Source organism: Balaenoptera physalus (genome assembly GCF_965194825.1).
Source record: "Balaenoptera physalus genome assembly, chromosome: 12".
In the NCBI taxonomy this organism is placed as follows: domain Eukaryota; kingdom Metazoa; phylum Chordata; class Mammalia; order Artiodactyla; family Balaenopteridae; genus Balaenoptera; species Balaenoptera physalus.
Genome location: NC_138897.1, coordinates 46,605,529 through 46,623,873, shown reverse-complemented (window position 1 = coordinate 46,623,873; position 18,345 = coordinate 46,605,529). Strand labels below are relative to the sequence as shown.

Below are 18,345 nucleotides of genomic sequence, written 5' to 3'. Positions count from 1 at the left end.
TTAATTTTTATTTATTTACTTTATTTATTTTTGGCTGTGTTGGGTCTTCGTAGCTGCGCACGGACTTTCTCTAGTTGCGGCGAGCGGGGGCTACTCTTCATTGCAGTGTGCAGGCTTCTCATTGCGGTGGCTTCTCTCGTTGCGGAGCATGGGCTCTAGGTGTGCAGGCTTCAGTAGTTGTGGCACATGGGCTTAGTTGCTTCACGTGCATGTGGGATCTTCCCGGACCAGGGCTCGAACCTGTGTCCACTGCATTGGCAGGCAGATTCTTAACCACTGTGCCACCAGGGAAGCCTGGAAGAATTTTTCTTGACTTTAAGTCACAAGGTTCTGAGACAGCACAGAGGAAAGAGGAATGGATTCCTTCATCCATTATCTCAACAATACTTGAGCTATGTGCTAGGCAGTGTACTGAACAGGACTCTCAGGATTCAGAGGTCTGTCTTCAAGGACTCCTAGTTTAATAAGGGAAAGTGACAGGGAAACAGGCAAACACAGTGCAATACATCCAAGGATGGAGGGAAGCAGACAAGGTAGCCCGGAAAGATGACTAAGACCAGGAAGAACTGCCTGCCTGGGGGAACCATCTCAGCAGAGTCTGGTATGAGTGAGCTGGGTGGAGCTGTAGAGGGAGGTCATTCAGGCAAGGAGCAGTGGGTATGAGAGGATGTAGCCCATTGAGGAAACTGCAGGTGATTCAGAAAGGCCAGACTCATGGCTATGGCTCAGAAACAGCCATGAGCATGGTCCTCAGACTTGTTGAATCAGAATCTCCATGGGTGGGGCTTCAATAAGTGCCACAAATGCTTCTGATGTGCAGCCAGGGTAAAAATCCTGGGCCAGAGCCTTGGCAGAGTTAAGGAATAGTGAGAGAGGAGGGACCTAAACACAGAGAAACTTGGGGGCATTTTTCTTCTTAATTTTGTGGTATTTGGAAAATACTAAATACATTTCTTTAGTTCTTATTATGACAACTGACATTTAAGAAATCCCATGATGATGCACTGTCAGATCTGGGCATCAGCATAAATACTATGCCTCAGCAACTTGTCCTCCATTGGGTGGCTGAAGAATTATTGCTGTTCCTTCTCCATCTCCTTCACAAGTCCATCCTCCTTTACATCAGAGTTCCACAGGTCAGCCCTAAGTCCACCACTGTTCTCATTCTCTCCCAGGCAATCTCATCCTTACCTTCGGTTACCATCGATCTCTAGTCTGGACCTCTCATCTGAGCTCCAGCCCTATTTATCCATTGTGACTCACATCCATCATAATTCTTTCTTTAAAAAAATAAATTTATTTATTTATTTATTGGCTGCATTGGGTCTCTGTTGCTGCGTGTGGGCTTTCTCTAGTTGTGGTGAGTGGAGGCTACTCTTCATTGCTGTGCTGGGCTTCTCATTGTGGTGGCTTCTCTTGTTGCGAAGCATGGGCTCTAGGCGTACGGGCTTCAGCAGTTCTGGCTCGCGGGCTCTAGAGCACAGGCTCAGTAGTTGTGGCACATGGGCATACCTGCTCCGCGGGTTCCAGGGCTCGAACCCATGTCCCCTGCATTGGCAGGTGGATTCTTAACCACTGTGCCACCACGGAAGCCCCATCATAACTCTTCTTGAATTTCTCAAAAGGACCTCAAACTCAGCACATCCAAGATCAATTGATGATTCCTCCCACCCCAACCTGCTCCTCTCCCAGTGATTCCCCTCTCGGAAGTAGGAACAACCATATGGCTGCACTGCCAGAAACCTGGAAGCATTCCTAACACTTCCTTCCTGTATTTAATGCAAATTAAGTCCTATTGATTTTACTTCCTATTTCCAGAATCTGCCCTTTCCCATCTCTGCCACCACCTTCTTCATTCCAGCAACTATCCTTCCTGTCACACTGTACAATAACCCACAGTCTGTTTATAGTGTAACCACAGTGACTTCTTCAAATTGCAAATCTGATCCTGTTCCTCTGACTAGTTTTAAAAAAGCAAAAACAAAAACAATAGATAACCAACAAGGACCTACTGTATAGCAGAGGGAACTCTGCTCAATATTCTGTAATAACCTAAATGGCAAAAGAATTTGAAAAAGAATAGACACAGGGGAGGAGGAACCAAGATGGCGGAGTAGAAGGACGTGCTCTCACTCCCTCTTGCGAGAACACCAGAATCACAACTAGCTGCTGGACAATCATTGACAGGAAGACACTGGAACTCACCAAAAAAGATACCCCACATCCAAAGACAAAGGAGAAGCCACAATGAGATGGTAGGAGGGGCACAATCACAGTAAAGTCAAATCCCATAACTGGTGGGTAGATGACTCACAGACTGGAGAACACTTATACCACAGAAGTCCACCCACTGAGCCCCACATCAGGCTTACCAACCTGGGGGTCCGGAAGTGGGAGGAGGAATTCCTTGAGAATCAGACTTTGAAGCCTAGGGGGAATTGATTGCAGGACTTCGACAGGACTGGGGGAAACAGAGACTCCACTCTTGGAGGGCACACACAAAGTAATGTGTGCATCGGGACCCAGGGGAAGGAGCAGTGACCCTGGGGGAGACAGAACCAGACCTACCTGCTAGTGTTGGAAGGTCTCCTGCAGAGGAGGGGGGGGCTCTGTTTCACCATGGGGACAAGGACACTGGCAGCAGAAGTTCTGGGAAGTACTCCTTGGCGTGAGCCCTACCAGAGACTGTCATTAGCCCCACCAAAGAGCCCAAGTAGGCTCCAGTGTTGGGTTGCCTCAGGCCAACCAACCAACAGGGAGGGAACCCAGCCCCACCCATCAACAGCCAAGTGGATTAAAGTTTTACTGAGCTCTGCCCACCAGAGCAACAGTCAGCTCTACCCACCACCAGTCCCTCCCATCAAGCCTCTTAGATAGCCTCATCCACCAGAGGGCAGACAGCAGAAGCAAGAAGAACTACAATCCTGAAGACTGTGGAACAAAAACCACATTCAGATAGACAAGATGAAAGGGCAGAGGGCTATATACCAGATGAAGGAACAAGATAAAACCAAAGAAAAACGACTAAATGAAGTGGAGATAGGCAACCTTCCAGAAAAAGAATTCAGAATAATGATAGTGAAGATGATCCAGGACCTCAGAAAAAGCATGGAGGCAAAGATCGAGAACATGCAAGAAATGTTTAACAAAGACCTAGACAAATTAAAGAACAAACAAACAGAGATGAACAATACAATCACTGAAATGAAAACTACACTAGAAGGAATCAATAGCAGAATAACTGAGGCAGAAGAACGTATAAGTGACCTGGAAGATAGAATGGTGGAATTCACTGCTGTGGAACAGACTAAAGAGAAAAGAATGAAAAGAAATGAAGACAGCCTAAGAGACCTCTGGGGCAATATTAAACGCAACAACATTCGCATTATAGGGGTTCCAGAAGGAGAAGAGAGAGAGAAAGGACCCGAGAAAATAATTGAAGAGATTATAGTCGAAAACTTCCCTAACATGGGAAAGGAAATAGCCACCCAAGTCCAGGAAGTGCAGTGAGTCCCATACAGGATAAACCCAAGGAGAAACATGCCGAGACACATAGTAATCAAATTGGCAAAAATTAAAGACAAAGAAAAATTATTGAAAGCAGCAAGGGAAAAACGACAAATAACATACAAGGGAACTTCCATAAGGTTAACAGCTGATTTCTCAGCAGAAACTCTACAAGCCAGAAGGGAGTGGCATGATATACATAAAGTGATGAAAGGGAAGAAACTACAACCAAGATTACTTTACCCGGCAAGGATCTCATTCAGATTCGATGGAGAAATCAAAAGCTTTACAGACAAGCAAAAGCTAAGGGAATTCAGCACCACCAAACCAGCTCTACAACAAATGCTAAAGGAACTTCTCTAAGTGGGAAACACAAGAGAAGAAAAGGACCTACAAAAACAAACCCAAAACAATTAAGAAAATGGTCATAGGAACATACATATCGATAATTACCTTAAACACAAATGGGTTAAATGCTCCAACCAAAAGACACAGGCTTGCTGAATGGATACAAAAACAAGACCCATATATGTGCTGTCTACAAGAGACTCACTTCAGACCTAGGGACACATACAGACTGAAAGTGAGGGGATGGAAAAAGATATTCCATGCAAATGGAAATCAAAAGAAAGCTGGAGTAACTATACTCATATCAGATAAAATAGACTTTAAAATAAAGAATGTTACAAGAGACAAGGAAGGACACTACATAATGATCAAGGGGTCAATCCAAGAAGAAGGTATAACAATTATAAATATATATGCACCCAACATAGGAGCACCTCAATACATAAGGCAAGGCTAACAGCTATAAAAGAGGAAACCGACAGTAACACAATAATAGTGGGAGACTTTAATACCTCACTTACACCAATGGACAGATCATCCAAAACGAAAATAAATAAGGAAACAAAAACTTTAAATGACACAATAGACCAGATAGATTTAATTGATATTTATAGGACTTTCCATCCAAAAACAGCAGATTACACTTTCTCTCAAGTGCGCATGGAACATTCTCCAGGATAGATCACATCTTGGGTCACAAATCAAGCGTCACTAAACTTAAGAAAACTGAAATCATATCAAGCATCTTTTCTGACAACAATGCTATGAGATTAGAAATGAATTGCAGGGAAAAAAACATAAAAAACACAAACACATGGAGGCTAAACAATACGTTACTAAATAACCAAGAGATCACTGAAGAAATCAAAGGGGAAATCAAAAAATACCTAGAGACAAATGACAATGAAAACACGACGATCCAAAACGTATGGGATGCAGCAAAAGTAGTTCTAAGAGGGAAGTTTATAGCTATACAAGCCTACCTCAAGAAACAAGAAAAATCTCAAATAAACAATCTAACCTTACACTTAAAGGAACTACAGAAAGAAGAACAAACAAAACCCAAAGTTATCAGAAGGAAAGAATTCATAAAGATCAGAGCAGAAATAAATGAAATAAAACAAAGAAAACAATAGCAAACATCAATAAAACTAAAAGCTGGTTCTTTGAGAAGATAAACAAAATGGATAAACCATTAGCCAGACTCATCAAGAAAAAGAGGGAGAGGACTCAAATCAATAAAATTAGAAATGAAAAAGGAGAAGTTACAACAGACACCACAGAAATACCAAGCATCCTAAGAGACTACTACAAGCAACGTTATGCCAATAAAATGGACAACCTGGAAGAAATGGACAAATCCTTAGAAAGGTATAACCTTCCAAGACTGAACCAGGAAGAAATAGAAAATATGAACAGACCAATCACAAGTAATGAAATTGAAACTGTGATTAAAAATCTTCCAACAAACAGAAGTCCAGGACCAGATGGCTTCACAGGTGAATTCTATCAAACATTTAGAGAAGAGCTAACACCCATCCTTCTCAAACTCTTCCAAAACATTGCAGAGGAAGGAACACTCCCAAGCTCATTCTATGAGGCCACCATCACCCTGATAGCAAAACCAGACAAAGATACTACAAAAAAAGAAAATTACAGACCAATATCACGGATGAATATAGACGCAAAAATCCTCAAAACACTAGCAAACAGAATCCAATAACACATTACAAGGATCATACACCGTGATCAAGTGGGATTTATCACAGGGATGCAAAGATTCTTCAGTATATGCAAATCAATCAATGTGATACACCATATTAACAAATTGAAGAATAAAAACCATATGATGATCTCAATAGATGCAGAAAAAGCTTTTGACAAAATTCAACATCCATTTATGATAAAAACTCTCCAGAAAGTGGGCATAGAGGGAACCTACCTCAACATAATAAAGGCCATATACGACAAACCCACAGCAAACATCATTCTCAATGGTGAAAAACTGAAACCATTTCCTCTAAGATCAGGAATGAGACAAGGATGTCCACTCTCACCACTATTATTCAACAAAGTTTTGGAAGTCCTAGCCATGGCAATCAGAGAAGAAAAAGAAATAAAAGGAATACAAAGTGGAAAAGAAGAAGTAAAACTGTCACTGTTTGCAGATGACATGATACTATACATAGAGAATCCTAAAGATGCCACCAGAAAACTACTAGAGCTAATCAATGAATTTGGTAAAGTTGAAGGATACATAATTATTGCACAGAAATCTCTTGCATTCCTATACACTAATGATGCAAAATCTGAAAGAGAAATTAAGGAAACACTCCCACTTACCATTGCAACAAAAAGAATAAAATACCTAGGAATAAACCTACCTAGGGTGACAAAAGACCTGTATGCAGAAAACTATAAGACACTGATGAAAGAAATTAAAGATGATACCAACAGATGGAGAGATATACCATGTTCTTGGATTGGAAGAATCAATATTGTGAAAATGACTATACTACCCAAAGCAATCTACAGATTCAATGCAATCCCTATCAAATTACCAATGGCATTTTTTCTATAACTAGAACAAATAATCTTCAGATTTGTATGGAGACACAAAAGACCCCGAATAGCCAAAGCAGTCTTGCGGGAAAAAAACGGAGCTGGAGGAATCAGACTCCCTGACTTCAGACTATACTACAAAGCTACAGTAATCAAGACAATATGGTACTGGCACAAAAACAGAAATGTAGATCAATGGAACAAGATAGAAAGCCCAGAGATAAACCCACGCATCTATGGTCAACTAATCTATGGCAAAGGAGGCAAGGATATACAATGGAGAAAAGACAGTCTCTTCAATAAGTGGTGCTTGGAAAACTGGACAGCTACATGTAAAAGAATGAAATTAGAACACTCCCTAACACCATACACAAAAATAAACTCAAAATGGATTAGAGATCTAAATGTAAGACTGGACACTATAAAACTCTTAGAGGAAAACATAGGAAGAACACTCTTTGACATAAATTACAGCAAGATCTTTTTTGATCCACCTCCTAGAGTAATGGAAATAAAAACAAAAATAAACAAATGGGACCTAATGAAACTTCAAAGCTTTTGCACAGCAAAGGAAACCATAAACAAGACGAAAAGACACCCCTCAGAATGGGAGAAAATATTTGCAAACGAATCAACAGACAAAGGATTAATCTCCAAAATATATAAACAGCTCATGCAGCTCAATGTTAAAGAAACAAACAACCCAATCCAAAAATGGGCAGAAGACCTAAGTAGACATTTCTCCAAAGAAGACATACAGATGACCAAGAAGCACATGAAAAGCTGCTCAACATCACTAATTATTAGAGAAATGCAAATCAAAACTACAATGAGGTATCACCGCACACCAGTTAGAATGGGCATCATCAGAAAATGTACAAACAAGAAATGCTGGAGAGGGTGTGGAGAAAAGGGAACCCTCTTGCACTGTTGGTGGGAATGTAAATTGATACAGCCACTATGGAGAACAGTATGGAGGTTCCTTTAAAAACTAAAAATTGAATTACCATATGATCCAGCAATTCCACTACTGGGCATATACCCAGAGAAAACCATAATTCAAAAAGACACATGCACCGCAATGTTCCTTGCAGCACTATTTACAATAGCCAGGTCATGGAAGCAACCTAAATGCCCATCGACAGACGAACGGATAAAGAAGTTGTGATACATATATACAATGGAATATTACTCAGCCATAAAAAGGAACGAAATTGAGTCTTTTGTTGAGACGTGGATGGATCTAGAGACTGTTATACAGAGTGAAGTAAGTCAGAAAGAGAAAAACAAATATTGTGTATTAACGCATGTATGTGGAACCTAGAAAAATGGTACAGATGAACCGGTTTGCAGGGCAGAAGTTGAGACACAGATGTAGAGAACACACGTATGGACACCAAGGGGGGAAAACCACAGTGGGATGGGGATGGTGGTGTGCTGAATTGGGCGATTGGGATTGACATGTATACACTGATGTGTATAAAATTGATGACTGATAAGAACCTGCAGTACAAACAAACAAAAGAAACAACTAATGCTAAACTTTCTTTGGGTTATTTGTATGGAAATATGTTAATATAAATGTTTCAGACATTACATGAAATTTCTAAAAATCTTATATGTTCTGGTATAATGTTATAATTCATAATTCTAGTTATTACTTTAAAATTTATATCTCAGAAATAACTAAATTTCCTTGTCAATTGCATTATTATGAACTTTCATCAAATCTTTAACCATGGTCATTTTTAAGTCTTTTGTCATTTACAGACAGTTCTGGGTGTACTCTGATGCTTTTGCAAAAATGTTCCTATAAAAGGGTTTCATCTTCAAGGAATTCATGGAAAAGACTGACAAGTACAGGTTTCTGGTAACTGACTATACTGCTGAACTGAATGAATAAGCATTTTCAGAACTGTAATGGAAAACTGATGAATTCATAAAAGTGCTAACAAAAGATCAAGATGAAAAAAAAATAATTACTTGGGACTGAGTGAACTGATGAGGATGATTATAATTTTTGTGACTTTCTGTTTGAATAAAAATAAAAATCCCACAAGGACTCAGAGGCAAAAAATATACAAATCAATTTTCACTGCAAAGTAAAGGAGCTGTTACAGTGGAGGATTACTGGACTGAATGTCAATATTATGACACAATATGAGTGTGTTTCATGTTTGGTAATTGCAATCATTGTTGCTTTTGTTGTGGTCATCCATTTACAATGCTTGGTGTCAGTTTATTTATCTCTTGTAAAAATAAAATACAGTGTGTGTGTGTGAAAAAAAAATCTGATAGACAAAACAAAGAATAGATACAGGTATATGTATAACTGAATCACTTTGCTGTACACCTGAAATTAACAAAACATTGTTAATCAACTATACTCCGGTATAAAATAAAAATTAAAAAAGACAAACAAAACAAAACAAAATCCTTTAGCCAAGGTGAGGCTTTCTTTGACTGAAGTCACCTCACTTTACAGATACCTGGGCCGCATCCCAGCCTGAGCCAGAAACTTGTGGGTGGGGTTTTAGATCTGTAAAACATTCCGCAAGTGATTCTGATGTGTAGGCAGGCTTGAGAACCCTGGGCCAGTCAAGGAGTCATGAGAGACACCATGAAAGAGAATTGCATTCCTTTCCCTCAGAGCACCTCTCTCATTTTGTCAGTATATATACTTCAGTAGGACTATTGGGGTAATACACATCTTCTCCATGATTAGATTGTAAGCTACATCAACATTTTTGCTCACCACTGTATTACCATCACCCAATCCAATGTGTGGTATACAGCCAATCCAATGTGTGGCATAAGTTGAGTGCTTTGGACCAGAAGTGTGGATTTAAGTGTCAGTTGTTTATGGAGTTGTCTAGGGAACCCAGTTGGTGGGGGGGGGGGGGCGCTGGAAGCACCTCTGGGAGATAAGATCCTGGTTCCAGTTAGCTCTTAGTCCAAGCAACCCAAGAACCTCCACGGCACCTTTGGACAATCCTGCTTACTGCAGTATAATGTATCTGCACTGTCTGCTTACTTAAACACTAATTGAGCTTTTATTATACTCAAGTGCTGTCTACCTGTTTTAAGTGTCTTCATTCATTTCACCTTCATAGCACTCTGTGCTCTACAGTTTTACAGAAGAGAAACAGAGAAGTTACGTAATTTGTCTCAGGTCACATGGCTAGTAAGTGACGTAGTCTGGACTGTTTTGAAACCATATGGTCTGACTCCAGAGTCCATACTCTTGGATGTGTGTTCTGCTGAACTGCCCTTTCACATCTGCCTTCCCCCACCAAACCAAGAGCACTTTTAAGGACAACCTGTGGTTTTCGCACATTTCTCTAACAATATTTATTGAGTGCCTACTTTGTGCAGGCACTGTGCCAGGCACTGAGCAAAGAGTTATAAACAAGACAGTGCCCTTGCATTAGAGAACTTAAAAATAGTAAGGAGAAGCAAATGTCAAACAAAAATCGCACGGAATTACCTGATTTAATCGTGATAAGAACTACAAAAGAGAGAGCAGAAAGTGCTCTGAAAGTGTCTGGTAAAAAATCTAACCTAGACTGGGAAGTCAATAAGGACGGCTGAGAGCGGACTCAAAAGCGATTTCTGGGCGCGTGAAGTGGGAGGAGATATTCCATCAGCGCCCCTCCGACTCCTCTGCTAGCGGCCTGGCACACAGGAGGCGCCCCGTAAGTGCTTGTGGAGTCAGTCGACGCAAGGGCGGGTGGATGAACCGGCAAACGGACAAATGCATGAAAGATGGACGGACGGACTGATGGGCTGATGGACAGATGGGCGGGCGGACTGTAGCATCGAGGGGCGGCCACCTGGTGCAGCCGCAGGCTCTGCCCGGGGCCGAGGAAGGCCGAGGCCGGACAAGGGCGGTTTGGGAAACACCCAGGCCCGTGCTGCCGGACCACCACACTCACCCTTCGCTCCGCGGGCTGCGGGGACCGACCCCAGGCGGGGAGCAGAACGGCCTCTGGCCGCGCGAGCCGGAAGTGGGGGGCGGCGCGCCCCTCTAGGCCGCCCGGAGGACTGCAGCTCTGTGGCGGGCGCGCGGCAGGGTTCGGAGGACCGGTGCGGGGTACGCGAGAAGGAGCGCGTCTCTGGGTGGGACCTGGTGGGGAGAGCCCCAGGTCAAAAACGGTTGACAGGCGACTGAAGGAGGAAAAAAGAGATAGAGGTTAGCATCAAGGAGATAAAAATAGAACCCATCATCTGTAAATTTGGGGAAGAGGACCAGATCACATTGACACACCACAAACACGTTGACTGTCTGCAATGACAGTTCTAGAAGTTACGGGGATGACTGTAGGGGAAGAGCCTCTACCCTGGCATGGCGAGGGGACAAGGCGGAGATCAACCCTCCCGTCGACTGCAAGGTCGTGGGGACTGGGGCCGAGCCGAAGAAGGTCTGTAATTTCCCCTGGAATGCGCTACTCAAGCTGAGCCTTGCCGACCGAGTAAAATGGAGATTTGGAGGAGCGCAGGTTTCCCAGGTAGGGAGCGGCAGGAGCGAGAGCCCAGCGGTGGGACGTACCGGGCACGCTGGGGAGTTAGCCCAGCATCTTGGTTGGCCGGAACCTAGGCTAAGGGATGGGTTGGGGTCAAGTTTGGAGAGTTTCAAATGCCAGGCTAAGGAATTAGGAACGGATTTAGGAACGGTGCAGGCCATTTATATGTGAGATGGCCAGAACTGTACTTCGGGGCAGTATCTGACAGTACTTTGTAGAGAGGATTAAAGGGCAAAAGAGATGAGAGAAAGAGGACAGGCGGTTAGAAATGTGAACTTAGCAAGATTTGCTAGTATCTGAAAATATGATTGAAGATGGGGAAGGGAATGACGTTACCAAGGGAGATCTTATGGAAAATAAACAGGGAATTATGAAATACTAGTACCTGGGGATGGGAAGAGGAAGAGTTGGTAAAGAAGAGGAGCTTCTCAGAGAAGTTGGGCCCAGCTGGTTCAAACATCATAAAAGGCAGGAGAGCATCTCAGGAGAGGGAACAGGTGACTAGGAGTTGTGCCAGAGAGCTGGAGATGATGAGAACTAAGGTGATGCTGGAATTAAGGCGAAGGGCAGAAGAAGGGTCAGAGAGAGATGTTACCTGAGGAATGTCCTTGCCAGGGGTTAAGAAGTGTATGGTAAGGCCCTGAGAATAGATAATAATTCCTTTTAAGAAATGTGATAATGCAGGAAGGAAAAAGAGAGGACACTGGTTGGTCTAGGCAACAGGATTGAAAGGTGTTTATTTCTTTTCTGAGGAGGGTAGAGACCTAATTATATTTGTAGAAAAAAGGTAAAGTGTGAGTGGGGAGAAAAATTCAAGATAAAAGAAAAGAGGAATAGCTGACAGGGAGAGAATAAGACTGGATAGGTCTCAGAAAACAAGATGAAGCATTATTATAAAAAATGGTGCATTTGGTCTATGTTGTCATGCTTTGAATGCAGACCAGCCAAGTAGTATCAGTTAGTAATGCTGATTTTACCAGTAAATATGTGCATGTACCGTTTGTTGAATTATCACAAACTGAACACACTCATGTTACTAGCACTCAGATAAAGAAACAGAATATTATCAGTCCTCAGAAAACCCCCTTGTGCTCTCCTCAAGCCACTACCCTCCTCTATTCCTGAAAGATAGACTACACTGAACCTTGAATACGATAGGTTGGCCTTGCCTATTTTTGTATTTTGTATAAATGGAACTCAATATGCACTCTCTTAAGTCAGACTTCAACATTGCTTGTGAAATTTGTTCATATTGTTTTGTAGAGGTACACTGTACATTTTCACTTCTAATAATATTATATTGTGTGATTATGCCAACACTCAAACATTTTATTACTGGTGAACATTATTGAGAGTGAAGTATTTAAGTCTCTAAGTACATTAATTTATTTTTGAATATTAAACCAACCTTGTATTACTAAGATAAATTCCACTTGATTATGGTGTATAATTTTTTAATATATTAAGGAATTTAATTTACTATTATTTGATTGAGAATATTTGTGTCCATATTGTTAGAGGTATTGGTCTGTAGTTTTCTTTTCCTGTGATATGTTTGTCTGGCTTTGGTATCAGAGTAATTACTGGCCCCATTTATTTTCTGGGAGAGATTGTGAAGGATTGGTATTATTCTTAAACTGTTTGATAGAATTCACTAGTGAAGTCATTTGAGCCTGTGCTTTTGTGCTTTACTTTGTTAGAAAAATTTTTATCACTAACTCAATTTCTTTACTTTTCATATATTTATTCACAGTTTCTATTTCTTTTCCAGTCAGTTTTAGTAATTTGTATATTTCTAGTAATTTGCCCATTTCACTTATGTTGTGTAATGTGTTGGCATAATGTTGTTTATAATAATCCCTTTAAATCTCTATAGGGTTGGTAGTGATGTCCCCTCTTTTCTGCTTTTGTTAATCTCTCTTTTTTCTTTGGTCAGTCTAGTAAAGGCTTGTCAATTTTTGTTGGTATTTTCAGAGAACCAAATTTTGGTTTGATTTTTTAAAATTGTTTTTCTGCTTTTTATTTCATTAATTACTACTCAAATCATTATTACTTCCTTCCTTCTGCTTTTTTTGGTTGTTGTTAAGTTTGCTCTTCATTTTTAAGTTTCTTAAGGTGGAAACTTAGGTTACTGATAAGAGATTTTCTTTTCTAATATAGGCATTTCAAAGCTAAAAAATTTCCTTTAAGCACTGCTGTAGCTGCACCCTATAAAATTTTATATGTTGCATTTCATTTTCATTCAGCGTAAAACATTTTCTAACTTCCCTTGTGATTTCTTCTTTGAACCACAGGTTATTTAGATATGGGTTGTTTAATTTCTAAATATTTTAGAGTTCCCAAATTACTCTGTGGCTTGATATGCCCTCTGGGTCAGCGGAAACACTATCAACCCCAGTCTCTGGGCCACATAGGTCCCATTGGCCCCTGAGCCACTCTCAGCTGAGGTGGCCTTGGTGTCTCAGCCCTCAGTAGTGGACCCACCCTCTGGGTACTCCATTTCCTGGATGTAGAATCCCAAAAGTCTGACAGCTTTCCTTTATTTTGTCCTGTCTCTGTCAGGAATTTCCCTGGTTGTCCAGTGCTTAAGACCCTGCGCTTCCACTGCAGCAGGCGTGGGTTCAATCCCTGGTCAGGGAGCTAGAATCCTGCATGCCCTGCAGCACAGCCAAAAAAAAAAAAAATTCGGTCCAAGATGGCAGTGTTGTTTCTGGTGCTATAACATTCTCAAGAGCCATGTTGGTCTTCTGTGGATATCAAGGGGATGCACACAATTGGATACAAGGGTCCTCCACAGATCCTTCCTATGGATAACCCCATTTCTATTCCTGGTTTCTGTTGAGATGGTTGATTGGATCCATGAATCACACATCTAACCTCTTCACCAAAAGGTTGTCCAGCTACACTCATGGCCTTGTCTCCAGAGCATGCTATTTGTGTAGGCTGAGGATTTTCCAAATCATCAAGTACTGATTCCTTTTTGCTTAACAGTTCCTTCCTCAATTTATCTCTTCCTCTCACATTTTACTATAATCAGCAAGGAAAAAACATCAAGCCACACTTTACACATTTTGCTTGGAAATATCCTCAGTTAATTACCCAAGGTCGTCACAAGTTCTGTTTTCTGTCCAACAGCAGAATATGATTCAGCCAAGTTTCTGCTACTTTCTAACATCTATCACCTTTCTCCAGTTTCCAGTAATGTTTTCTTCATTTCTGCCTAAGACCTTTTTTGGCCACACCACGTGGCTTGTGGGATCTTAGTTCCCAGACCAGGGACTGAACCTGGGCCCCGGCTGTGAAAGTGCGGAGTTCTAACTACTAGATTGCCAGGGAATTCCCCCCACCAGAAGTTGTTTTTTTTTGTTTTTTGTTTTTTTTAATTTTTATTGGAGTATAGTTGCTTCACAATGTTGTAATAGCTTCTACTGCACAGCAAAATGAATCAGCCATACATACACAGATATCCCCTCCCTTTTGCATTTCCCTCCCATTTAGGTCACCACAGTGCATTAAGTAGAGTTCCCTGTGCTATACAGTATGTTCCCATTAGTTGTCTATTTTATACATAGTATCAGTAATGTATATGTGTCAATCCCAATCTCCCAGTTCCTCCCATCCCCCCTTCCCCCTTGGTATCCATACATTTGTTCTCTACGTCTGTGTCTCTGGTTCTGCTTTGCAAATAAGGTCATCTATACTATTTTTCTAGATTCCACGTATATGCAGTAATATACGATATTTGTTTTTCTCTTTGTGACTTCAGTCTATATAGAAGTATTTTTTTTAATGCTCATTATTTCTAGCAAAATTCTGTTCATGACAATATATGTATTCTCTAAGATGACAGAGGATTCCTCTACTGTCCTTTTCACTTCCTTCTGAGACCCTGCCAAAGTCACCTTTAATGTCCATATTTCTACCAACAATCTCTTCAAGGCAACCTAGACTTTTTGTATCATGAGCCTCAAAACTCTTCTAAGTTCTAGCCATTACCCAATTCTAAAGCCACATCTACATTTTTAGGTATTTGTTAAAGCAGCACCCCATTTCTGGTACCACAAACAGAGTGGTTTAATACAACAAAAATTGATTCTGTCACAGTCTGGAGGTTAGAAATCCAAAATCAAAGGTGCTGGCAAGGGCCATACTCCTCTGAAGGTTCTGGGGAAGGACTGGTTCCATGCCTGTCTCCTAACTTCAGGTGGTTGCTGCCGTCCTTGGCATTCTTTCCCTGATGGATGCATCACTTCAGTCTCTGCCTCCACAGTCACATAGCATCCTCCTCTCTCTGTGAGTCCCCTCTGTGTCTGAATTCATCTCTTCGTATATGGATACCAGTCATTGGATTAGGGCCCACCTTAAACCAGTATGACCTCATCTTTACTTGATTACATCTGCAAAGACCCTATTTTCAAACAAAGTCACATTCGCAGGTACCAGAGGTTAGGAGTTGAACATATCTTTTGGGGGGGGAGGACACAATTCAACACAACAGTGTGGTAAGTAAAAACTAAGAGTTGTTTAAACCACTGTGACTTGGTTTTGAAGTTGAAGACTTCAAATTTTTGCCAATGACCTCATTTGATTGAAGACAAAAGAAATTATTTGATCTGAATTCAACACTAAAGGTCTTGGAGAATTCTAGTGTTTCGGATACAAGCCTACCCATCTCTGCAAAGTGAACCTAAGGAACTCTGATTATATTGGCCATTATTTCCCCTTCTGAATCTGAGTTTTCAGCACTTGTTCTGTTTTTGAAAAGTCAAAGTCAGTTCGACATGCACATTAACATTTCAAAGGTGTTGTATTGTTGTAATTCAGGTGTCTTATTCAAAACAAACAGCAGCAGCCTACTCATTAATATGTACTTGATCAAAAGGAAAGTTAATTTTTTTTAATTTGGCTCCACAATTTGGATTTATGTCCCTTTTTTACCTAAACCTAGAGATTAAGCTCATTCTTTGTGAAGATTGCTTATATAGTCTAAGTACTGAAGAAAATTAATTTCCAATGCAATGTAATACATGGTAAGCAAAAGTTCTCATGTAGGTCTTCATGTTCAACTTTCTGAGGAAGAGGTCCATAGTTTTCATCATATTCTCAAAGGAATTATATTATCTCAAAGATTAAGAACCACTACTCTACAAACCATGCCTAAATCAGATATATGTTAGTTTGGCCTAGTTTCTCCCAAGAGGAAATGGAATAGGAAATAGAAATCAGGTAGAATATTGGGGGGGGGTAACATATCAGTTTCATTCTTGAGGCTCTGATATCATTTTCATGCCTGTATTACCACCCCTGATCTCTCTGGAAACCTCTGAATGTCTTTTACCTTATGAGATGAACCTCTTCAGTGTCAGCTGGAGTGGACCACTGTTGGGTCTAGGTTTGTTTTGGCCAATCCATCGAACTGTTGAACTCCAAGCTGGCTTCTCAGACTCACTCACAGAATGTAACATCTCTGGTAAGACTCCACAAAGCAACAAATCTAGCATAATCTGAAAGAACAGTTTGGTTTTCTTGGTTAAACACCCAGAAAATTTATGTTCACTTCATCACTTCTGGGTAAAAGATTAACAAAACCCTTACATTTGTACGTGAGAATTAACCTTTGGTTGACTTTCCCATTCTCTTTTACTGGAAACCTATTACAAGTATGTCAACTATGGCATTCTCATACACTGTTGGTGGGAATGCACAATGATTCAGCCACTCTGAAAAGCAGTGTAGCAGTTTCTTAAAATGTTAAACATACACTTAACCAGGAAAGAGAAAAAAGCATATGTCCATATAAAGGCTTGTACATGAATGTTCATAGCACCTTTATTCGTAATAGCGAAAAAGCTATAAATAAACCAAATGCCCATCAACTGGTGAATGGATAAACAAATTGTGGTGTGTACATCCAATGGAATATTATTCAGAAACAAAAGGGAGAAGGAGTGGACTATTGATACACACAGCAAGATAGATAAATCACAAAATAATAATGCTCAGAAAGAAGTTTGAGTGCAATACAGAGTGCATTCTGTTTGATTCCATTTAAATAACTCTCTAGAAAATGCTAATTAATCTATAGTAACAGAAAGCAGAACAGTGGTTGGGGGCTGTGGTAGGAAAGGGAGGGATTATCAAGGGAAGGAGGAAACTTTTGGGGATGTGGTCACAATTTTCATTGTGGTGATGGTTTCACAGTTGTATACATATGACAAAATTTACCAAATTGTATAATTTAAATATTTGCTGATTATTGTATGCCTGTTATACCTCAGTAAAGCTATTTTTTAAAAAGCATCTGTACTCGCTACTTGGGAGGGCTGGACCCAAACAAGTTCCTTACATTTTATCAGGGTCTCATTCACACATCCCTAACATTTCATAAATCAGAACAGGGTCTTAGGCTGGAACAGAAAACCCTCTTCCTCTACCTCAATCATTACTTCAGCCAGCCACCATTTTCTCAAACCTATACCTTTTCCTCCGACATCTTAACCCAAGTCACATGTCTCACCAGTCTCAATACTTCTATTATTTCTTATTTCTATATCTCCCCCCCTGCCCCCGCCCTTATTTCCCAAGATATTTCCAAGGAAACAGCAATATCCTTTCCTACCCTGATGCCCTCCCCCACCCCCTTTCAGGTCCTTCTTACCCTGATCCTTTAGCCACAGTGAGGATTGTATTGGCAAGCACACATTTTAGGAGATCCCATGGCCTCTCTTGATAGCAAAGTAGGTGAAAATCCAGCTTCGCAGCAATTTAGGGATTAATTCCTGAGCATTATTTATTTTTAAGGCAGTGGTTCTCAAAGTGTGGTCCCAGGACCAGCAGCATCAGGATCGCCTGAGAACCTGGGCTCCCATGACAGACTTACTGATTCTAAACTGGCGTGGGGCCCAGCAATCAGTATCTTAATAGAGGCATGCCACTGTGCTGGGGGGAAAACCAGAGAGGACAGGAAGAAAGTTAGAATGGAAGCACACCAGCGAATCTGATTGACAGGTTTGGGGTTGGGTGGGTGGGGGAACGGATTAAAAAAAAGAGATAATTAAGGAAGAACTCATTACGTAGTCAGAAAACCTACCCTGCCCCAGGGAGCTTTCTAGAAAGATGTTTTCTGACATTCACGTCAAGAATTGGCAGATAGGGGGACTTCCCTGGTGGCGCGGTGGTTAAGAATCCGCCTGCCAATGCAGTGGGACACGGGTTCGATCCGTGGTCTGGGAAGATCCCACATGTAGCGGAGCAACTAAGCCCGTGCACCACAACTACTGAGCCTGTGCTCTAGAGCCCGCGAACCACAACTACTGAGCCCGCGAGCCACAACTACTGAAGCCCGCATGCCTAGAGCCCGTGCTCCGCAGCAAGAGAAGCCACCGCAATGAGAGCCACAACTACT

At 41.2% G+C, this 18,345-nt stretch overlaps 1 protein-coding gene across 3 annotated transcripts in view; it reads right to left on the bottom strand.

Annotated features, from left to right (window-relative positions):
* The window catches only part of ZSCAN30 (zinc finger and SCAN domain containing 30), a 30,261-nt gene extending 11,934 nt beyond the window's left edge, over positions 1-18,327 (bottom strand). The window contains exons 1-2 of one of the 3 annotated variants that reach the window (XM_082416125.1): positions 16,279-18,327; positions 10,353-10,584 (exon numbers count right to left, since the gene is read on the bottom strand). Coding sequence is in view for 1 of the 3 variants with exons in the window: in XM_082416124.1 (XP_082272250.1) it covers positions 2,569-2,621 (53 nt within the window). In the remaining 2 variants the exon portion in view is untranslated. Of the gene's footprint in view, positions 1-2,568; positions 3,024-10,352 lie in introns of those variants that run through there. The other 2 variants (XM_082416126.1, XM_082416124.1) reach the window with 2 other exon arrangements.
* Positions 18,328-18,345: the final 18 nt, after the last annotated feature.